General features: G+C 39.7%; 1 protein-coding gene across 1 annotated transcript in view; it reads right to left on the bottom strand.

Moving 5' to 3' along the window:
• Positions 1–18,209, bottom strand: part of LOC146002961 (ras GTPase-activating-like protein IQGAP1) — a 100,388-nt gene that overhangs the window by 55,150 nt on the left and 27,029 nt on the right. The window contains exons 12-18 of the mRNA XM_083141121.1: positions 17,104–17,260; positions 13,073–13,212; positions 11,513–11,624; positions 11,060–11,217; positions 10,292–10,435; positions 743–907; positions 290–454 (exon numbers count right to left, since the gene is read on the bottom strand). Of these exons, the coding sequence (XP_082997247.1) occupies positions 290–454; positions 743–907; positions 10,292–10,435; positions 11,060–11,217; positions 11,513–11,624; positions 13,073–13,212; positions 17,104–17,260 (1,041 nt within the window). The remainder of the gene's footprint in view (positions 1–289; positions 455–742; positions 908–10,291; positions 10,436–11,059; positions 11,218–11,512; positions 11,625–13,072; positions 13,213–17,103; positions 17,261–18,209) is intronic.

Raw genomic sequence — 18,209 nt, 5'->3', positions numbered from 1 at the left:
TGTAGACGAAGAATGGCGCTTGTCAACCATGTGCTTCTTTTTAATGGCATTACTTTATACAATATTTTATAGCACAGGGAAACTTATATATTGAACATCCCTAGTATAAACTTATTTTATTAAAATCTGTGATTTTTTTGCTTCGTTGCTCATATCACTTAAGAGTTTCAGGTTTTGCCATATAGATACTGAAATGAAACTGTTTAACTGCTCAATTAGCAATGGTAAGTGTTTGTTTCCAACATCAAGGGAAACTTCTAGCTTAGTGCATAATACATTAAAATCTAACCTCAAGTTTCAGTTCTTTTTCATAATCCTCAATGTTGAAATCCAACAAGTGTACGAAGTGCCTGACCACTTGCAAAGGTGGGTTTGGATTATACATCAGGCATGTGAAAAGCTTTCTATCCCAGTAGCCTCTCCAGCATGCCTGAATTTTCACAATTTTTTGTTCCTGCAAATATATATAAATGAAGCAATAAATACAAGAGTGCAAAATTAAAACATCTTATTGCAATGTGACACAATAAACTCGTTTATGCTTAGTGTGCATCATGATATAAAAAATGATGAAGGTGATCTTTTGAATAAGGTAAGATTACATTTGACTAAATCAAATAAATAATGAGAAAATTAAAATTTGGCTGAAGTGGCGTGGAATGCATTTATGTAATGATGAAATAGGTAAGAAAAGCAAGTGCAGTTAGGCTACATACGGAGCAATTACAAAATGCAAGTTTACCTGATTTTTAACAGTCCTCAGTTGATTTGCAGCTAGCATTTCAGAAACTTTCTTTCTTTGAATATATCCTCTACAATATGCCTGAAGCTGAATAATACTTTTGATGGAGTTCTTATTCTTAATGTGTTGATCCTTATACTTTTGATTGACACTTGCAATCACACCCTAAATGGAGAAAGAGAACAAATCAGATATGCATTTTTAACAAAAGTTAACTTCCAGAAAGGAAATATCACTATGTAAGCTCACACATTCTGGAGACGATGTGATCTGCATCGTGCTTTACCACACAGTTACCCATTAACGGCGGTGGAGCTATATCTATATATATATATATATATATATATATATATAAATCAAATAAGGTAAAAGGAAACACTCACCGGACAGTAGGAAAATTCAAAATTTTCGCTAATTTATAGCATCATCGGTGTGTGAAGAAACAGAAGACGGAACCGGAAGTTGGGGTCCTGCAGAGTTGCCAGGTCCCCATTGAAGAAGAAGCGGTGCGTAGAACGAAAAAAACACTGTTTCGTCACCAGGCTCGTCGTAAACTGTGAGTGTGTAGGATGAGTTGGGAGGGAGGGCGGGAGGGTGGGTGAGGGTTGGGCATTACTGGGTGGCCTTGTTCAGGCCAGGTGGAGTGGTTGCACTCATGGCCGATATATAGGCCCTCTCCCATCTTTTGCGAACAGAGGTGTTGGCTGGTTGGGGTAGGAGGTGGATGATCGCTACCCGGAAGCAGTCGTTGAAACTGATGTTGTGGTGGTTGGTGTGGACGGCGACAGTGAATTCAAGGTTGTGGGTGGAGGAGCGGTGGTTATTGATGTGGAGGTTGAGGGCCGTTGATGTTTCCCCCAGGTAAAAATCACCACAGATGTTGCAGGTGAGGATGTAGATAAGGTTTGAGGCATGGCAGGTCCCTTTGGGATGGAGGGTAAATTTGCCAGTGGCCGTGTGCACCTGGAGGGTGTGAGAAGTGATGAGGATGGGACAGGTCTTGCACCTGGGTCGGTTGCATTTATGGGCAGGGGGGTGTTGGATGTGTGGTGAAGGAGTGTTGTGGACCAGGATGTTTTGGAGGTTAGGGGGGCGTTTGAAAACCACCCTGGGTTTGTCGGGAAATATGTTTTTGGTTTCGGGATCACTGTGGAGGATTGGGAGAAGAGAGTGCAGTGTGTGCCTGATTTTGTTGAGGTGGGGATGATATTGGGTGATGAGTGCAGGTGGGTTGGTGGCAGCAGGTTTCTTGGTGGTAGTGGTATGTGAGGCAGCTCGTGATATTTGCTTGGTGACCAGGATGGAGGGATATCCACGGTTAACCAGGGCCTGGTGTAGGCGGAGGTTATAATTCTGGCGGGAGGTGGGTGAAGTGTTCAGGCGCTGTCCCCTGAGGGCCAGAGAGAATGGAATTGCTTTTTTGGTGTGGAACGGGTGGGAGCTGGAGAAGTGTAGGTATTGCATGTGGTTGGTGGGTTTTATGTGGATGGAGGTAGTCAGGTGTCCTCCCTCGATGTGCACGTCCACATCCAGGAAGGTGATCTGGTTGGGGGAGTGTGTCCAGGTGAATTTTAGGGAACGGAAGTGGTTAAGTTGGTCCAGGAAGGCTGACAAGGATGGTTCTCCATGTGTCCAGAGCATGAAGATGTCATCGATGAACGAATGGCAACATTTCTGGGCCAAAAATCCCTCACTCCAAACTACTACCAGTGAAACCCACCCGAGCCTCCTTCAATTTAGCCCCCCCTCCTCCCAAGATCCACCCCCCCTGCCCACCAACCACCCCTTGGAAAGATACATCACTGCCGTCATTTCCACCACCTCTGACAGCTCATTCTTAAATAACTTTCACAACCAACCTAACCTCAATCCCCCCCAACAGAAAGCTCTCAGAGACCTCCGCAACAACCACAACATCAAAATCCTCCCAGCTGACAAGGGGTCCACCACGGTGGTCTTGAACTCCCAAGACTACCTGGCGGAAGCCAACCGCCAGCTGGCTGACCCCTCCACCTACAAACCCACCACAGTTGACCTATCCGCCGAACACCTCACCAAAATCCGGGACTTCATCCACACCCGCGGCCCACCTGAAGGCCTAACAGCTCGTACCACCGCCATGTTAATACCCGACAATCCCCGCACCCCCACCTTCTATCTATTGCCCAAAATCCACAAACCTGGCAACCCTGGCAGACCCATTGTGTCCAGCTATAACTCACCTACAGAACGAATCTCAGCCTTTGTTGACTCCCATCTCCAGCCTCTTGTGAAAGCTCTGCCCTCCTACCTCCGTGACACCAACCACTTCCTCCAGAAAATCAGCACCCTCCCGCCATTGCCCCCAAATACCATCCTTGCCACCATTGATGTCACTTCCCTCTACACCAACATACCTCACTTCCATGGCCTCCGCTCCATAGAATTCTATCTCAATAGCAGACCCAAACCTCACAACCCCAGCACCAACTTCCTGACCCACCTAGCCCACCTTGTCCTCACTTGTAACAACTTCACCTTCGAAAACCAAAATTTCCTACAGATACGAGGTACAGCCATGGGTACCAGAATGGCCCCATCCTATGCAAACATCTTCATGGGCCAACTTGAACAAGAGTTTTTAACTACCCAACCCCTCCAACCCCTCCTCTGGCTCCGCTTCATCGACGACATCTTCATGCTCTGGACACATGGAGAACCATCCTTGTCAGCCTTCCTGGACCAACTTAACCACTTCCGTTCCCTAAAATTCACCTGGACACACTCCCCCAACCAGATCACCTTCCTGGATGTGGACGTGCACATCGAGGGAGGACACCTGACTACCTCCATCCACATAAAACCCACCAACCACATGCAATACCTACACTTCTCCAGCTCCCACCCGTTCCACACCAAAAAAGCAATTCCATTCTCTCTGGCCCTCAGGGGACAGCGCCTGAACACTTCACCCACCTCCCGCCAGAATTATAACCTCCGCCTACACCAGGCCCTGGTTAACCGTGGATATCCCTCCATCCTGGTCACCAAGCAAATATCACGAGCTGCCTCACATACCACTACCACCAAGAAACCTGCTGCCACCAACCCACCTGCACTCATCACCCAATATCATCCCCACCTCAACAAAATCAGGCACACACTGCACTCTCTTCTCCCAATCCTCCACAGTGATCCCGAAACCAAAAACATATTTCCCGACAAACCCAGGGTGGTTTTCAAACGCCCCCCTAACCTCCAAAACATCCTGGTCCACAACACTCCTTCACCACACATCCAACACCCCCCTGCCCATAAATGCAACCGACCCAGGTGCAAGACCTGTCCCATCCTCATCACTTCTCACACCCTCCAGGTGCACACGGCCACTGGCAAATTTACCCTCCATCCCAAAGGGACCTGCCATGCCTCAAACCTTATCTACATCCTCACCTGCAACATCTGTGGTGATTTTTACCTGGGGGAAACATCAACGGCCCTCAACCTCCGCATCAATAACCACCGCTCCTCCACCCACAACCTTGAATTCACTGTCGCCGTCCACACCAACCACCACAACATCAGTTTCAACAACTGCTTCCGGGTAGCGATCATCCACCTCCTACCCCAACCAGCCAACACCTCTGTTCGCAAAAGATGGGAGAGGGCCTATATATCGGCCATGAGTGCAACCACTCCACCTGGCCTGAACAAGGCCACCCAGTAATGCCCAACCCTCACCCACCCTCCCGCCCAACTCATCCTACACACTCACAGTTTACGACGAGCCTGGTGACGAAACAGTGTTTTTTTCGTTCTACGCACCGCTTCTTCCTCAATGGGGACCTGGCAACTCTGCAGGACCCCAACTTCCGGTTCCGTCTTCTGTTTCTTCTCACACCGATGATGCTATAAATTAGCGAAAATTTTGAATTTTCCTACTGTCCGGTGAGTGTTTCCTTTTACCTTATTTGATTTTTACTTAGCCCTTTTGGCCCTCCTTGCTTTTATCCATTATATATATATATATAGATAGATAGATATAGACACACTAAAATTGGGCCTTTTTTGCAGAGCATCTATATATAGACGGTATTTCAAAATTAACAGTTCTTGCAATGTGGCAAGTCATTTTAATAGACACCAGTTTTTCGTGCTATTATTAGTCTATGTGGGATACTGGCCATCAAAAAATCCATTGTTGATGCTTTGTCAGTCCCTGAAAAATATTTTTTTGCAATATATGGAATTAGAATTGTGGCGGTCTAGTTGGTAAGATGTCTGACTGCCATGCAGGAGACCCGGGTTTGATTCGTGGGGTGGGTGTTATGAGGTCGGAATTTTACCAGCCTAGTCCCTGCATAAAGCGACTCTGGGACTCACCCACTCTCAAATCAATGTGTACTTGGGGGCAACACTGGAGGGTAAAGGCAGCCAGAGCATGGTGCTGGTCACATCACCTCCAAAATGGCTGAGATCGAGAATATGTAGTGGGGGTGGGGGTGTGGGGCCCTACCCCCCCTAAACATGCCTTTAAGGCATGGTACTGCATGCAGGAGGTACCTTACCTTTGACCCTACCTAATATGGATTGTTATTTGCAGAAGAGTCTATATTAGGGATGGCCAGATCCGGATCCGGTTGGTTCCGGATCCTTAGGACCCGGATCCTAAATTTTTTCGGATCCGGAATTTTCAGATCCGGATCCGTTTTGCCATCCAACATGCGCTTCTTTGGAAAGTAAGAATGTGCTTATAACATATTGTTACCTGCTAATATACATACGTATATATATATATATATATATATATATATATATATATATATATATATAATATACATACACACATATATATAGTGTGTGTGCGCGATTTGTAATTAATTAATATACTTACTAGGGAGGTCTAAGTCTCCCCCTCCGATTTCCATGAAACTTGGCAGGTGTATAGAGGCCCCCCTCAAATGTCAAGATGAGGAGAAATTGAAGTGAGGATCTGACCCGAAACCACGTAAATATGGCATAGGAAGAAACAGGGGGCATAGGGCCTCTCTATACACCTGTCAAATTTCATGGGAATCGGAGGGGGACACAGGGGTCAGATGATTCCCACGTCAATTTGTCCTCATCTTGACATTTGAGGCGGGTTTTGCCCCCTAAAACAGTCTTTTAGCCGAAACAAAAAAACACGTAATTCTTCCTTCGGGCCCCTCTATAAACCTGCCACGTTTCATGGAAATCGGAGGGGAACACAGGGGTCAGATCCCCACTTCAATTTGTCCTCATCTTGACATTTGAGAGGAGGTTGCCAAATAGAACAATTTTTTTGCCGAAACAAAAAAAAAAACACGTATTTCTTCATTTGGGCCTGTTTATACACACACCTGCCAAGTTTCATGGAAATCTGAGGGGGACAGAGGGGTCAGATCCCCACTTCAATTTGTCCTCATCTTGACAATTCAGTGGGTTTCGCCCAGTAAAACCGTTTTTTTTTAGCTGAAACAAAAAAAACATGTATTTCTTCCTTTGGGCCCCACTATACACCTGCCAAGTTTCATGGAAATCGGAGGGGGACACATAAATCAAATGCCCACTTAAATTTGTCCTCATATTGACATTTGAGGGGGGTTGCCTCCTAAAACAGTTTTTTAGCCGAAACAAAAAAAACACGTATTTCTTCATTTGGGCCCGTTTATACACACAAGTATCATGGAAATCGGAGGGGGACACAGGGGTCCGATCCTCACTTCAATTTGTCCTCATCTTGACATTTGAGGGAGTTTTGCCCCCTAAAACAGTTTTTTAGCTGAAACAAAAAAAACCACCTAATTCTTCCTTTGGGCCCCACTATACTGCCAAGTTTCATGGAAATCGGAGGGGGACACTTAGATAACCTCCCTTGTTAGTCTTACACTTTGTAATTATTTAACACTGCATATATATTATAATTTTTTATTTTAATTTGTAAAATTGTAACTGTAGAACAATTGTATAATTTTTGTATAAAATTTCTATCTTGTTATATGTGTTAAAGGTTTCATCCTGGAATGGAATGTCTCACATTTATGTGTGTTTTCATTTCCAATACATTCGAATGAATACATATTCGTTTCAATGGCATTTACAAAATCACCTCGGACATTTGTGCACTAGTGTGTTAGCCGATGCGTAGCAAAGTATTTTAGGAACAACTTGAAAAAAATTCTTGTAGGACTAACGAAAAATTTCTTTGTAATCGAAGATCATACCTTTTAAGGTGTGGTAATATTATAATGGGATTGAGATACGAAACTCTCGGATCCGGAACCCTGGAATCCGGATCCAGATCCGAAACTTTCAGACCCGGATCCGTGGATCCGGATCCGTAACTTTTGGATCCAGATCCGTTTGGCCATCCCTAGTCTATATATACAGGGTGGCTCAATAAGTCACTTAACACCCCCAGTACAAGGCCTCTGCAGCGCGCAACATGGAAATGGTGATGACCAATCATTATTAGGCCAAGAGGGAACCACATTGACGCCACCCACATGGTCGGCGGCCATCTTGATGTCTTAAAATTTGTTTAGCGCTTCGGTAATGCATCTAGATCAAAGTGACGTCTATGGAGAGACGTTTCCATGCCATTGCACATTATTTTAATCGGATACATCCATGAAGAGCTGTGCATTATGAATGGTTGTCGCGAACAATTTACAGTGTGACGCTTCCATTGAATTAAAAGTCCTTCACAGTGACAAGGCTAATGTTTATGTTCATAAGGACGTTCACAAACAGAATATTCGATGATTTTTATCTGTTAACCCATTTTCGACAGATCAAAGCTGAATGGTTAGTGTTGGTAAGTTAATGGTGTGGCATGCTGTGTGGAACACGATTGGTTAGTCAATTTTTCATCAACGGAACTTTAAATGCTTAGGTCTACTTGCATTTGTTAAATAAACAGTTTTTTTCATCCTTGCTTATGGAAGAAGGTACTTTTTACAGAGTTTTTTCAATATGGAGGAACACCAGAACACTTATGGGAACGTTATGAACCAGTTTTTGTCCAAAGTTAATTATCAGATGACAAGGGTCGCATATTCTGTTTATGAATGTCCTTATGAACATAAACATTAGCCTTGTCACTGTGAAGGACTTTTAATTCAATGGAAGCGTCACAGTGTAAATTGTTCGCGACAACCATTCATAATGCACAGCTCTTCATGGATGTATCCGATTAAAATAATGTGCAATGGCATGCGAACGTCTCTCCGTAGACGTCACTTTGATCTCAATGCTTTACCGAAGCGCTAAACAAATTTTAAGGCATTTTTCCAACACCTCGAAAAGGAGCAAATTGGTACAATAATTCAGTCATAACTTTTTACTGGTTAAAGATACGTCGAAAAAACCTTCACCATTGCATTTCTCGTGAAATTCTAGCCCATTTTGATATCTCACACGACCCCCTTCCCATTTAAAATTCTGAAGTTGAATTCAAGATGGCGGACATCAAGATGGCCGCCGACCGTGTGGCTGGCGTCAATGTGGTTCCCCCTTGGCCATCGCCAATTTCAAATTCCATGCCGCAGTGGCCTTGTACTGAGGGTGTTAAGTGACTTATTGAGCAACCCTGTAGATTGTTTTCCTTAGCATCATTTTGCGGCAAGACTTTTAAGTTATTTTTTGCATTATTTACGATGACACGAATTTGTGGTTGCATCTATATACAGATGATTTTTTTTTGTTCCTACTTCCCTTCAACGTTGCTGTAGGGAAGGGGTTAATTAGAGGCTGGGTGGATCCCACAGCTGATTTATGCAGGAACTTGAAAGAAAAATTCCCTCTTAAGCCTGGTCTACTTGTGATGTGATGTTTTGTCGTCAGTCTAGCATGATAAGCTAAGTTTGACAGATAAGACTGACACAAAACATGCAGACACACCATTCATGCTTCCTCTCAGTCTTTTCTTCAATCATTCCAGAAACACTATGTATGAAGCACTATTTATAAAAATAATTTAAGTGTGTGTGGCGAGATAGAAAAAAAAATGCACATCGCTCATGGAGTGTGAGGGGTAACTTCTCACACGTGAATTTGTTCCATGAATTACGGTAGGAACATGAGGATTGGCAATAATTAGTTACGCACGGATATGGACACCTACTGTAAATTTTTAACGCTGGCAACCCCAGAAATTAAAAAAAAAAACACGACATTACTCACCCAAGTAAAGAGAGACGGCCCAAAATTAAGCAAATTTGACTGATTAGGCACATGTACACTCCATGCAATGACTTGTCTTAAGTTTTGCTTGAAAACAAAACTCCAGCTCATCCGTCCTTCCAGCAGTCGTCAAACCTCGTTCAGTTCATGCAAGAATTCAAACTTGCCGTCCACAAGTAATGTTTTGTTTGATCCATCTGGTATGATCATGTAAGACTGACTACAAAACTACATATGGACCAGGCTTTAAGGTCCTGGTAATCAAATCAAATTAATGTTAATAACTACATTTTAAGTGTTTAACTGCACTTCCTATTCAAGGTGAAAAATAAAATATAAACTATGGAAACATAATTATTTCAAATCTCTCCCACCAAGAAGCTGGCTTAAAGAAAACTATTTAAAGTTGAGTTTGTGTCAGGTGTTTCATCACTAACTGTTGCCTGCATGCATAATTTATTTCCAAAATTCTAATCAGCCATACAGAAGTACTACTGTTCAACTTTTAAATGTTGTTCACTGAAACCACAATCGTTTTTCTTGTATGTACGCATTGCTTGAATTGTAGAATTATTATTTTCCTATAGTTTACGGTTATTACAAGCATAAGAAAACAGTTTTTTGTTGTGACGTTTCAGAACACACGCTCCCTTCATCAGACATTTATTTTCATTTTGACTAAAGATACAGTTATAAAAATGGTTAGCAATTTTTTAAACAAAAAGAATCCGTTATATAATGGATGTTGTCAATGTTACATTGTTGTAATATAGCAACTTAACTGTGAAAAGAAGCAGTCTGTTTTATTTTTAAGTCAGATATCTTTTTTAATCACATTATTTTTTATATAAAATTATGAATCCCAAATATCATCAGGTAATTCAAATTCATAATTGTTTTCACAAAGTCTCTTGATGTTTTCTGTTACATTAAATTTTAAAGATGGTGGCTTACTCCATTTGTGAAAAAGGAAACTCCATACTGGATCTATGTTACCATTTTCATTATTTAATTTATTTTAGTGTTCTTCTGCAATGAACGAAGCTTCCCAGACATTCAACTCTATGTTTCCCATCAATCTTTTTAAAACCCTTCTCTTTTTAATCAAATGCTTCTCTTTGATGATGTGAGCTGACAAACCTGTTCTTGGGTTTAGATTTATGTCTAAATCGTGTTCGTATCATCTTATTGCCATTTTCCTTGCTGTTTGTCCTACATAATCCTTTGAACATGCATGTGTTCTCCTGAAACGTTACAACGAAAAACTGTTTTCTTATGCTTGTAATAACCGTAAACTATAGGAAAATAATAATGAAACCACAATCAATGTAAGAATTTTTAATGTGTAACTGTGTGAATCATTACCTCAATTTCCTCCAGAGAAAGATACTGTGAACATGTCTGGAATCCTAATGGCTGTTCCCATGAGTAATCAACAGTTTCCACATTCACATAAGCCACAAAGCCATTTTTTGTTCGGAATGTTATCCAAGGGCAAGGATATGTGTTCTGGAAGAAGAAGAAACATACTTTGCAATTTTCACCATTTTGCTCAGTAAAGACATTGCACTATCAATATATAATGAGGCAATACTAGCTGTAATAACACATGAACCTGAAAGAATGCTTGAATTCCATATCGGAAATTACATTTTGTTCTACGCATGGGGATGAATAATCAGTACTCAATTTGTAAAATTGCTGAACATCCCATAGAAATATGTTGTTGTTCACACCCTGTATGTTCACAATCTAGATTTTAACAGACAGTCTGAGCAAATGAGACTTCTTCATTCTAAGAGAAGCAGCATTCACAAGAATTTCATTAAATCATTGTTTGAATTAGCATTATGCCAAATGAAGATTTAACCACAACCTTGCAATACTACATCTAATAATGGTGTTTCCAAAACTGGGAACATCTCGCTGGTTCTTATAATCAAAAAGCACTTACAGGAACCTCTATTATACATTTTGAAGGGTACTAAGGCTCAGGAATGAAAAATGTGGGAAATTGTAAAATGGGGAAATAATTCTGACATTTTGTTGCATTGGCACAGTGAAAATTAAATGTATAATGCAGAAAAATGTAAAATCAGGACTCCACTGTAGTTAATTTACCTTAATCCTTACCTTTTGTTTCTTTGCGTGGATGAGTTCTTCTGCGTACAAGTTCTTGAGTTCTGGCATTACATTTGAAACCCTTAATTCAGTTAACTTGAGCAGATCGGTAGTGAGTTCTTTATCCTTTCCCCTCAAAGCAATGTTAACTTGATTCAAAGTCTTACACACTGCAAGAATAGATTGACACTTCAATTCAATATATTTTAAATCTAACATCTAATTAGGTACTGTGGTAAAGATTATTCCTCTTCATATTTCATTCAATAGCATCAACATATTAAGAAGAATATAACAACATTGACAATGTCCACAGCATTATTGATATGTTTATTTAAATCATGTTATTTTAAGGTATTTTTTTAAGGACAATAAAATAAAAGGAAAACATTTAAAAGAAAGAAAATAAAATGATAGTTTTACTTTATGAAAACAAATCGATCTAAAAAACAGATATTACACCACCTTTCTGAACAAGTGCTGCTTCTGTGTTGGTAATTTCAATGCACTCCTTGATCTTCTCCAGTGAAAGTTGCTTCTTTCCACCAGTCATCCCATGAAGAACCATCTGTTCATGCTGCAAAAAAAATTGCACATTACGATCTTAATGCTCTGTGTGCTGTACACAAAATATTGATACGAGTGATAACAATTCCCTACTATTAAACATTCATGATAAAAATTCCTTATTCATGTTTCTTATAATTTAACTTACCACATTTACATGTGTATAGCACGCACCCAGGTTTTTGATGGGGAAAAGCAACAAACTAGCCTTCTTAAACCCAAAGGTTCAAGGCTGCAGCAATACAGGCCTTCCATCCGTTCCTATCCTGAGCAAGATCTATATACTCTTTTCCATCCCTACAGATTTCCTTTAGGTCCATCTCAACGTTATCCCTCCATCTTTGTGTTGGCCTTTCTACAGGTCTCTTACCATCAGGTTTCCCAACAAGAATCCTGTAAACTCTTCTTTCCTCTCCCATTCATGCCCCATGGCCTGCCCACCTAAGTCTTCATGATTTAATCATTGTAATAATATCTGGACATGAATACAAATTATGTAACCTTCTCCACTCACTTGTCTCCTCATCCCTTTTAGGGCCAAATATTTTCCTAAGGATCTTATTTTCAATTACTCTCAATTTATGTTCCTCTTTCAATGTAAGGGACCAAGTTTCGCATCCATATAATAATATAGGCAAAATTACTGTTTTGTATATTTTAACTTTTAGTTTCTTAGATATTAAACGAAAAGACAAAAGTTTATGAAGAGAAAAGTGTATATATAATGCACAGTACAATTCAGGTTCAAGAAATGGCTTTCTTAGTTGTAGGTCGTAGAGCTGTTGCTATGCTGATCAAGAGCAAATTACATTATACCTATTCAATGAGTCACCAACCCACACCACTTCTCCCTCCACTGTGTTTAGCATCCTAAAGCTTTCACTTCTGTAACTACTTTGTTTATTCTGTACTAGAAGCGCGATGAAAATTTTGTTATGGATTTGCAGTGCTCAGGAAGTTGTTTCTATTATTTCTCTCCTCCTACAAATACCACTGATACACAACCCATGTGATGGGAAGTGCATGCACAAATTCTGCTAGAATGGCATGGTGTGAAAAATCATGGGAAATGGCCATTTCACTTTTTTAGTGTTTTTTTAGAATTATTATTACTAAAGAATCCAACCTGGTAATTTGTATTTGCACCTGTTGACATATACGTGTTATATGCAGTGACATAGCGAAAACATGCGTGGTCTTAATGTTGGCTGTCCGAATTATTCCGTGCATACTACAGAGCATAGTTTTTGGGGCAAATATTTTGGATAAAAAGTGTGCATTATACATGAGTAAATACGGTAAATTGATTCTGATGATGGATCCTCTTCATGCAATAATGAAGAAATTATTATCAAGTGAAAGTCAATCATTTTGTTAATTTGAGTAAGATGAGTCACAGAGAACATAGGTCTGAATGCAAATTCCAAAACATGACACAAGGCAAACATTAATACATACCAGAAGCAATTTAAGGCATAAACTGGAATCTTTTGGTAGCAGCCTTGGCAACTTCAAAATAGGATTATCAATCACTTCTGAGAGGCTTATTTTATCTTTACTTTGGACTGCTTCGTTCATTTGAGTTACAGCAGAAAGAACTGTAATAAAAGAAAACAGTTACACACTCAAAGTACAGAGAGCCATTTTGAAACAACACACAAAATGACGTAAACTTTGAAATAATACAAATGTTGGTTTAAATTCATAAAAAAAAAATAAAAAAAAAAATAATAAAAAACTGGAATCATCACGATAATAGAAAACGGGTCATTCCATGCGAAATCTACCAATTTCAGAAATGCTTCCAGGTCATAGTTTTTGATTTGGATGAAATTTGGCATGAAGGTTCAATCATGTCTGGAAGGCTTGTATTCCAAATATTAGGTTCCTTTGAGGAATAGTTCTATAGAGTGCCTGCCCGTGCTTGGAAGAAGGTGATGCGCAGCAGAAAATGTGACCCAAATTTGAGAAATGAGCCTCAGAGCTAACTTCAGGACTCAATAACTTTGGGACTATTGATCACAGCCTAGTGATGTTTACACATCAAACAAACCTCAAACCAAGAAACATGCATATTGCATCAAAATATCCTCAGCTTGTTTAAGTTTGCAAATAAAATACCCCAAAATATGCCTTAAAAAGCCTTACATGTCAAATAATGCATATTTTGTGTGCCTGCTGTTACAACTGTAATCCACTCACAGTGACGTACACTGAGGAGTAGCTAGTTTAGCAGAGATAGATCAATCTCACATCTCTAATTATTTTCAAATCACAATATTTATTGTCTTGTTAAATAAACACTTTTTCCCACGTGCTTCTCGTCCCTTGGTGCGATCTGCAGGCAAAGCTGGCCTAGCTCGCTCTTGCTCCACCTCACCAGTTACAGGTAGGAACGGCTGCCCGAAGGAAAACTGAAGATTTCTGACTACCTCCCTTGTCTCCTTGCCCTCTGCTGCAATGGTTGAAAGCCCGTGCTTTCAGGTCCCCCAGTCTATCTCCTATAGGATTCCTTTGTAAATCCTCTAAAGAACTGAGGGTAAAATTTTCTGCAGTACTTATGTCCTTTCTATTTACACAAACTTTTACACGTTGTACAATATGTATGTATAATATGGGATGTAGTTTTATTATTTATGAAATGGGAACGTGTTATGAGCAGACAATAATGTTAAGCTTTCTATATATTTTTTCAAATATGAAATATAGCTATAATGATTAAATTACAAATATCCACCCACAGTGACATGCACTGAGGCGTAGCTAGTCTAAATAGAGATAGATCAATGCTCAGGCTCTCTCTCTCGTTAAAGTTGTGTTTTATTTAAATATACTAATCTCTTGGCCTCTAACAGTCATAAATACGGATGTATTTATGTAGGCAAGAGAATGTGCGTTCATATTGTTGTTGGTTTGGTTTATTTTACTTCGCTTTTCTGCCACATTTGGTTATCGCGAAAATGAGGATGAGTGATGATATGATGAAGGGACCTCATATGAACAATCCAGGCCAGGATTCGAACCCGTGATGAGCGTGCATTCTTGTTCCTATGTGTTGTACTCTGCAGTGAATAATGAAATAATTTGGAATAAAAATGTATCTCAGAACTCAAAAAGACAATATTATTGAAGAAACTACAAAAAAGTGTGTTTTGTTACCCGTTTCGTTTCTGTGCATAAAGTGGACTTAAAACACCAAATCAACCAGCCGTAGGGGAGTGGTTATCACAGCGTGCTACAGCACCATGAGTTCCGAGTTCGAACCCCGACCTGGGCATGGGTGTTTTGTGTGTGTGTCCCTTCATTAATTTTATTGTATCATCTTCAAAATTAACCAAATGTGTCAAAAAAGCGATGCTAAGTAACAAAAATCAAATCAAATCATTGATTGATTGCTTGATTTGGTTTATTTTACTTTGCTTTTCTGTCACTTTTGGCTAATCGCTAAGATGATACGATAAAATTGATGAAGGAACACACACAAAGAATACCTATGGCCAAGCTGAGATTCGAACCCAGGATCTCTGGCTTAGTAGCCAAATCAAATAGTTTTCTTTATTTTCGAATGGGGGTAGGGGTTAAGTGTACTTTTTTTTAGTACTCATTCATCATTTTGCAATCTTCTCCTGTTATTGACATTCTTTTCTTTAGGAATACTGGGCCCTAAAGGGAAGGGAGGGTATGACCCACACAAACAACCCTTGAGCACGCCACTGATTGCTACCCCAAGTGTCAACGTCACCGTACGTCACTGTCCACCCAGGAAGGTGGCATTAGTTTCTCTAGTAACCCTGATGTGTGCTCAGTATGCACACGCTATGCTGCCGCCATATATATCACCCAATCCATATTATATGTGGCTGAATATGCAAGAAATTGAAAAATCACTCTAGGATTGATAGTCTCTGAGATACCAATTTTGGAATTTGCCTTTAAAGGAAGCAAGGCTTTTCCATTAGAAAATATCTTTCTAAGAAAGTATCATCAGTAAGTGCACAATTCTTGCTACGAGAATGAAATACATATCGGGCAATACGTAGATTCTGTCTTGTACCCTCATGTCCTGGCATTGCCTTCGTGGGGCCCGACGAAATTAAAATTTTGTAAAAAAAATAAGATTTTTTAATTTTAGTCTTCTTCTATTTGGTGAGTGAGAATTGAGGTTTTTCCACAATAGGCATGCAGCATGGTCTGTACTGAAACAAACGAGCTATAGTTTGTAACTAACATTCGTATTTACGATGATATAAATCTTTATTTCAAATCTTACGGAATTTCAAACTTCCTGCTGAAAATGCGCTCAGCGTTTAAGGGTTTACCTTTACAGTGCACTAGCACCTTGAAACAAGATGAAATTTTGACACACATTACAGGAAGGTCTGATTATATAGTGTATGAAACTTGGCTTGAATATCACTTGTCTTTTTTGTGCCACATCATTTCAAAAATCCGCAATTTTCCGGTGATTTTTCAATTTCTTGCATATTCAGCCACATATAATATGGATTGGGTGAAATATATGGCGGCAGCATAATGTGTGCATACTGAGCCCACATCAGGGTTACTAGAAAAACTAATGCCACCTCCCTGGGTGGATTACAGTTGTAACAGCAGGCACACAAAATATACATTATTTGATATGTAAGGTTTTTAAGGCATATTTTGGGGTACTTTATTTGCTAACGTAAACAAGCTGAGGATATTTTGATGCAATATGCATGTTTCTTGGTTCGAGGTTTGTTTGGTGTATAAACATCACTAGGCTGTGATCAATAGTTCCGAAGTTATTGAGTCCTGAAGTTAGCTCTGAGGTTCATTTCTCATATTTGGGTCATTTTCTGCTGCGCACCACCTTCTTCTGAAGGCTATAACTATACAACTATTCCTCGAAGGAACCTAATATTTGGAATACAAGTTTTTCAGACATGATCGAACCTTCGTGCCAAATTTCATCCAAATCAAAAACTATGGCCTGGAGGACCTGGTCGATCTGATGTGGAATGACCCAAACAATATATTTGTTTCTAAAAAAAATCGTAGTTATTCAGTAGTATATCAAGAAAATGCAATTATATTGATATGTGTGTTAATATAACTTGAATGCGAGAGTAAAATTCACAGTAAAATAATGTACTGTTTCTCATGGTAAAATTATCTGCAGTCAAAGCACATGTGACATCCTGGATATTGTGTACATATTCATTTTCCCAGTTTTACTAAAAATTCTGTAGAAAGATACATATATTAGAAAAACTTCTACACTGAATATTAAGAACAATGTAAACAAAATTATGTAAATGCTACTCATACACCCAGAGCCATCTATTGTTCAACTGGGTAAACCTATAGCATAATATGGGATATCTATGCTAACAGCACCAATCCTAACCCGCTTAACCTATCCATGTTATGTGTAATCTAGCCTCCATCAAATATGCATCGGCCCAGTCCTAGATATGAGAAATATAAATTATTCGTATCAAACTTACTCTTTAGTTCATCCTGGTACTTCAAATTAACGGACTCGATACAATCCAGTATGTCCATATATGTTAGGAGTAGACAGGAACAATTGTTTCTCTGTTTCTTTTTATACAACTCATTAAGAGTGCTGAAGTACTTTTCAGCATGTGCTTCCTCCAAACTCTGAAAAGACAAAAAAAAAAAAAAAAAGAATATGCTTGGATTACACAATTTAACAGAGGAATTTCCACCAGCACTACTAGATTGGAGAAGTTGGAACTATCTCTGCCCAGAAACAAAAAAAGCAGTGACGCACTACTATCTCCGTCTCAGATGTCATAACTCCCTCTTAATGAAGGTAGTAGCCCTTCGAAATTAGTTGGAAAAACAATTCAATTTGCAACGTGAAAATACAAAACACCACATTTGTAATATTTACACCGCGTCTACCGCATCAGGGTGGCCACTCAATGACCATTATAAATTCAAGTATAATTCCTGGTTTTCAAGGCAAACTTTCCAAAATTTCAAAGGTACAAACAGATATTTTCTTCTCTATTTCAACCAAGGGTGCCCACAGGGCAAGATTAAGGTGCAGACTGGGCCATGGAAATTTTTTGGGGAGGGGGATTATTTCCCCTTAAAATAATATAAAATTCAACATTCATACATTTTTCAAAACGTTTACACCTTATGTGCACCATATTTATTCCATTAGATGAAAAAAAGGAAGTATATAGGGGAAGGGTTACCCATAGGCAGGTTTGTGATGGCAGGTTGCATCCACCCCCACTTTTTTGGTGGAGAGGGGGGATGTTTTGTGATGGAAATTTCACTGAGTGAACAGTACAGCATTGGAAATTAAAGAATGTGTTCTATAAATAACAACAATTTGTTGACTGCCAAGAGAATCGTAAAGGGTAATATATATTATCTAGGGGGAGGGGTGCAATATTCAACTTACATAATAATAGATCTTGAATTGGCACTTGAATTAATTCTGGTGGGCGATTGAGAATTAAATGTTGGGGGTGGGGGTGGCAATATCATACATTTTTATATTAGTGTTAAGACTAGAATATGACGAGAATTTTAGTTAGCGAGGACTGAGCATTAAATTTGGGGGAAATAT

Source organism: Lepisma saccharinum, chromosome 1, assembly GCF_977018435.1.
Source record: "Lepisma saccharinum chromosome 1, izLepSacc3.1, whole genome shotgun sequence".
Lineage (NCBI taxonomy): Eukaryota > Metazoa > Arthropoda > Insecta > Zygentoma > Lepismatidae > Lepisma > Lepisma saccharinum.
Note: the sequence above shows the minus strand (reverse complement) of the source record. Positions and strands in the feature narration are given on the sequence as shown.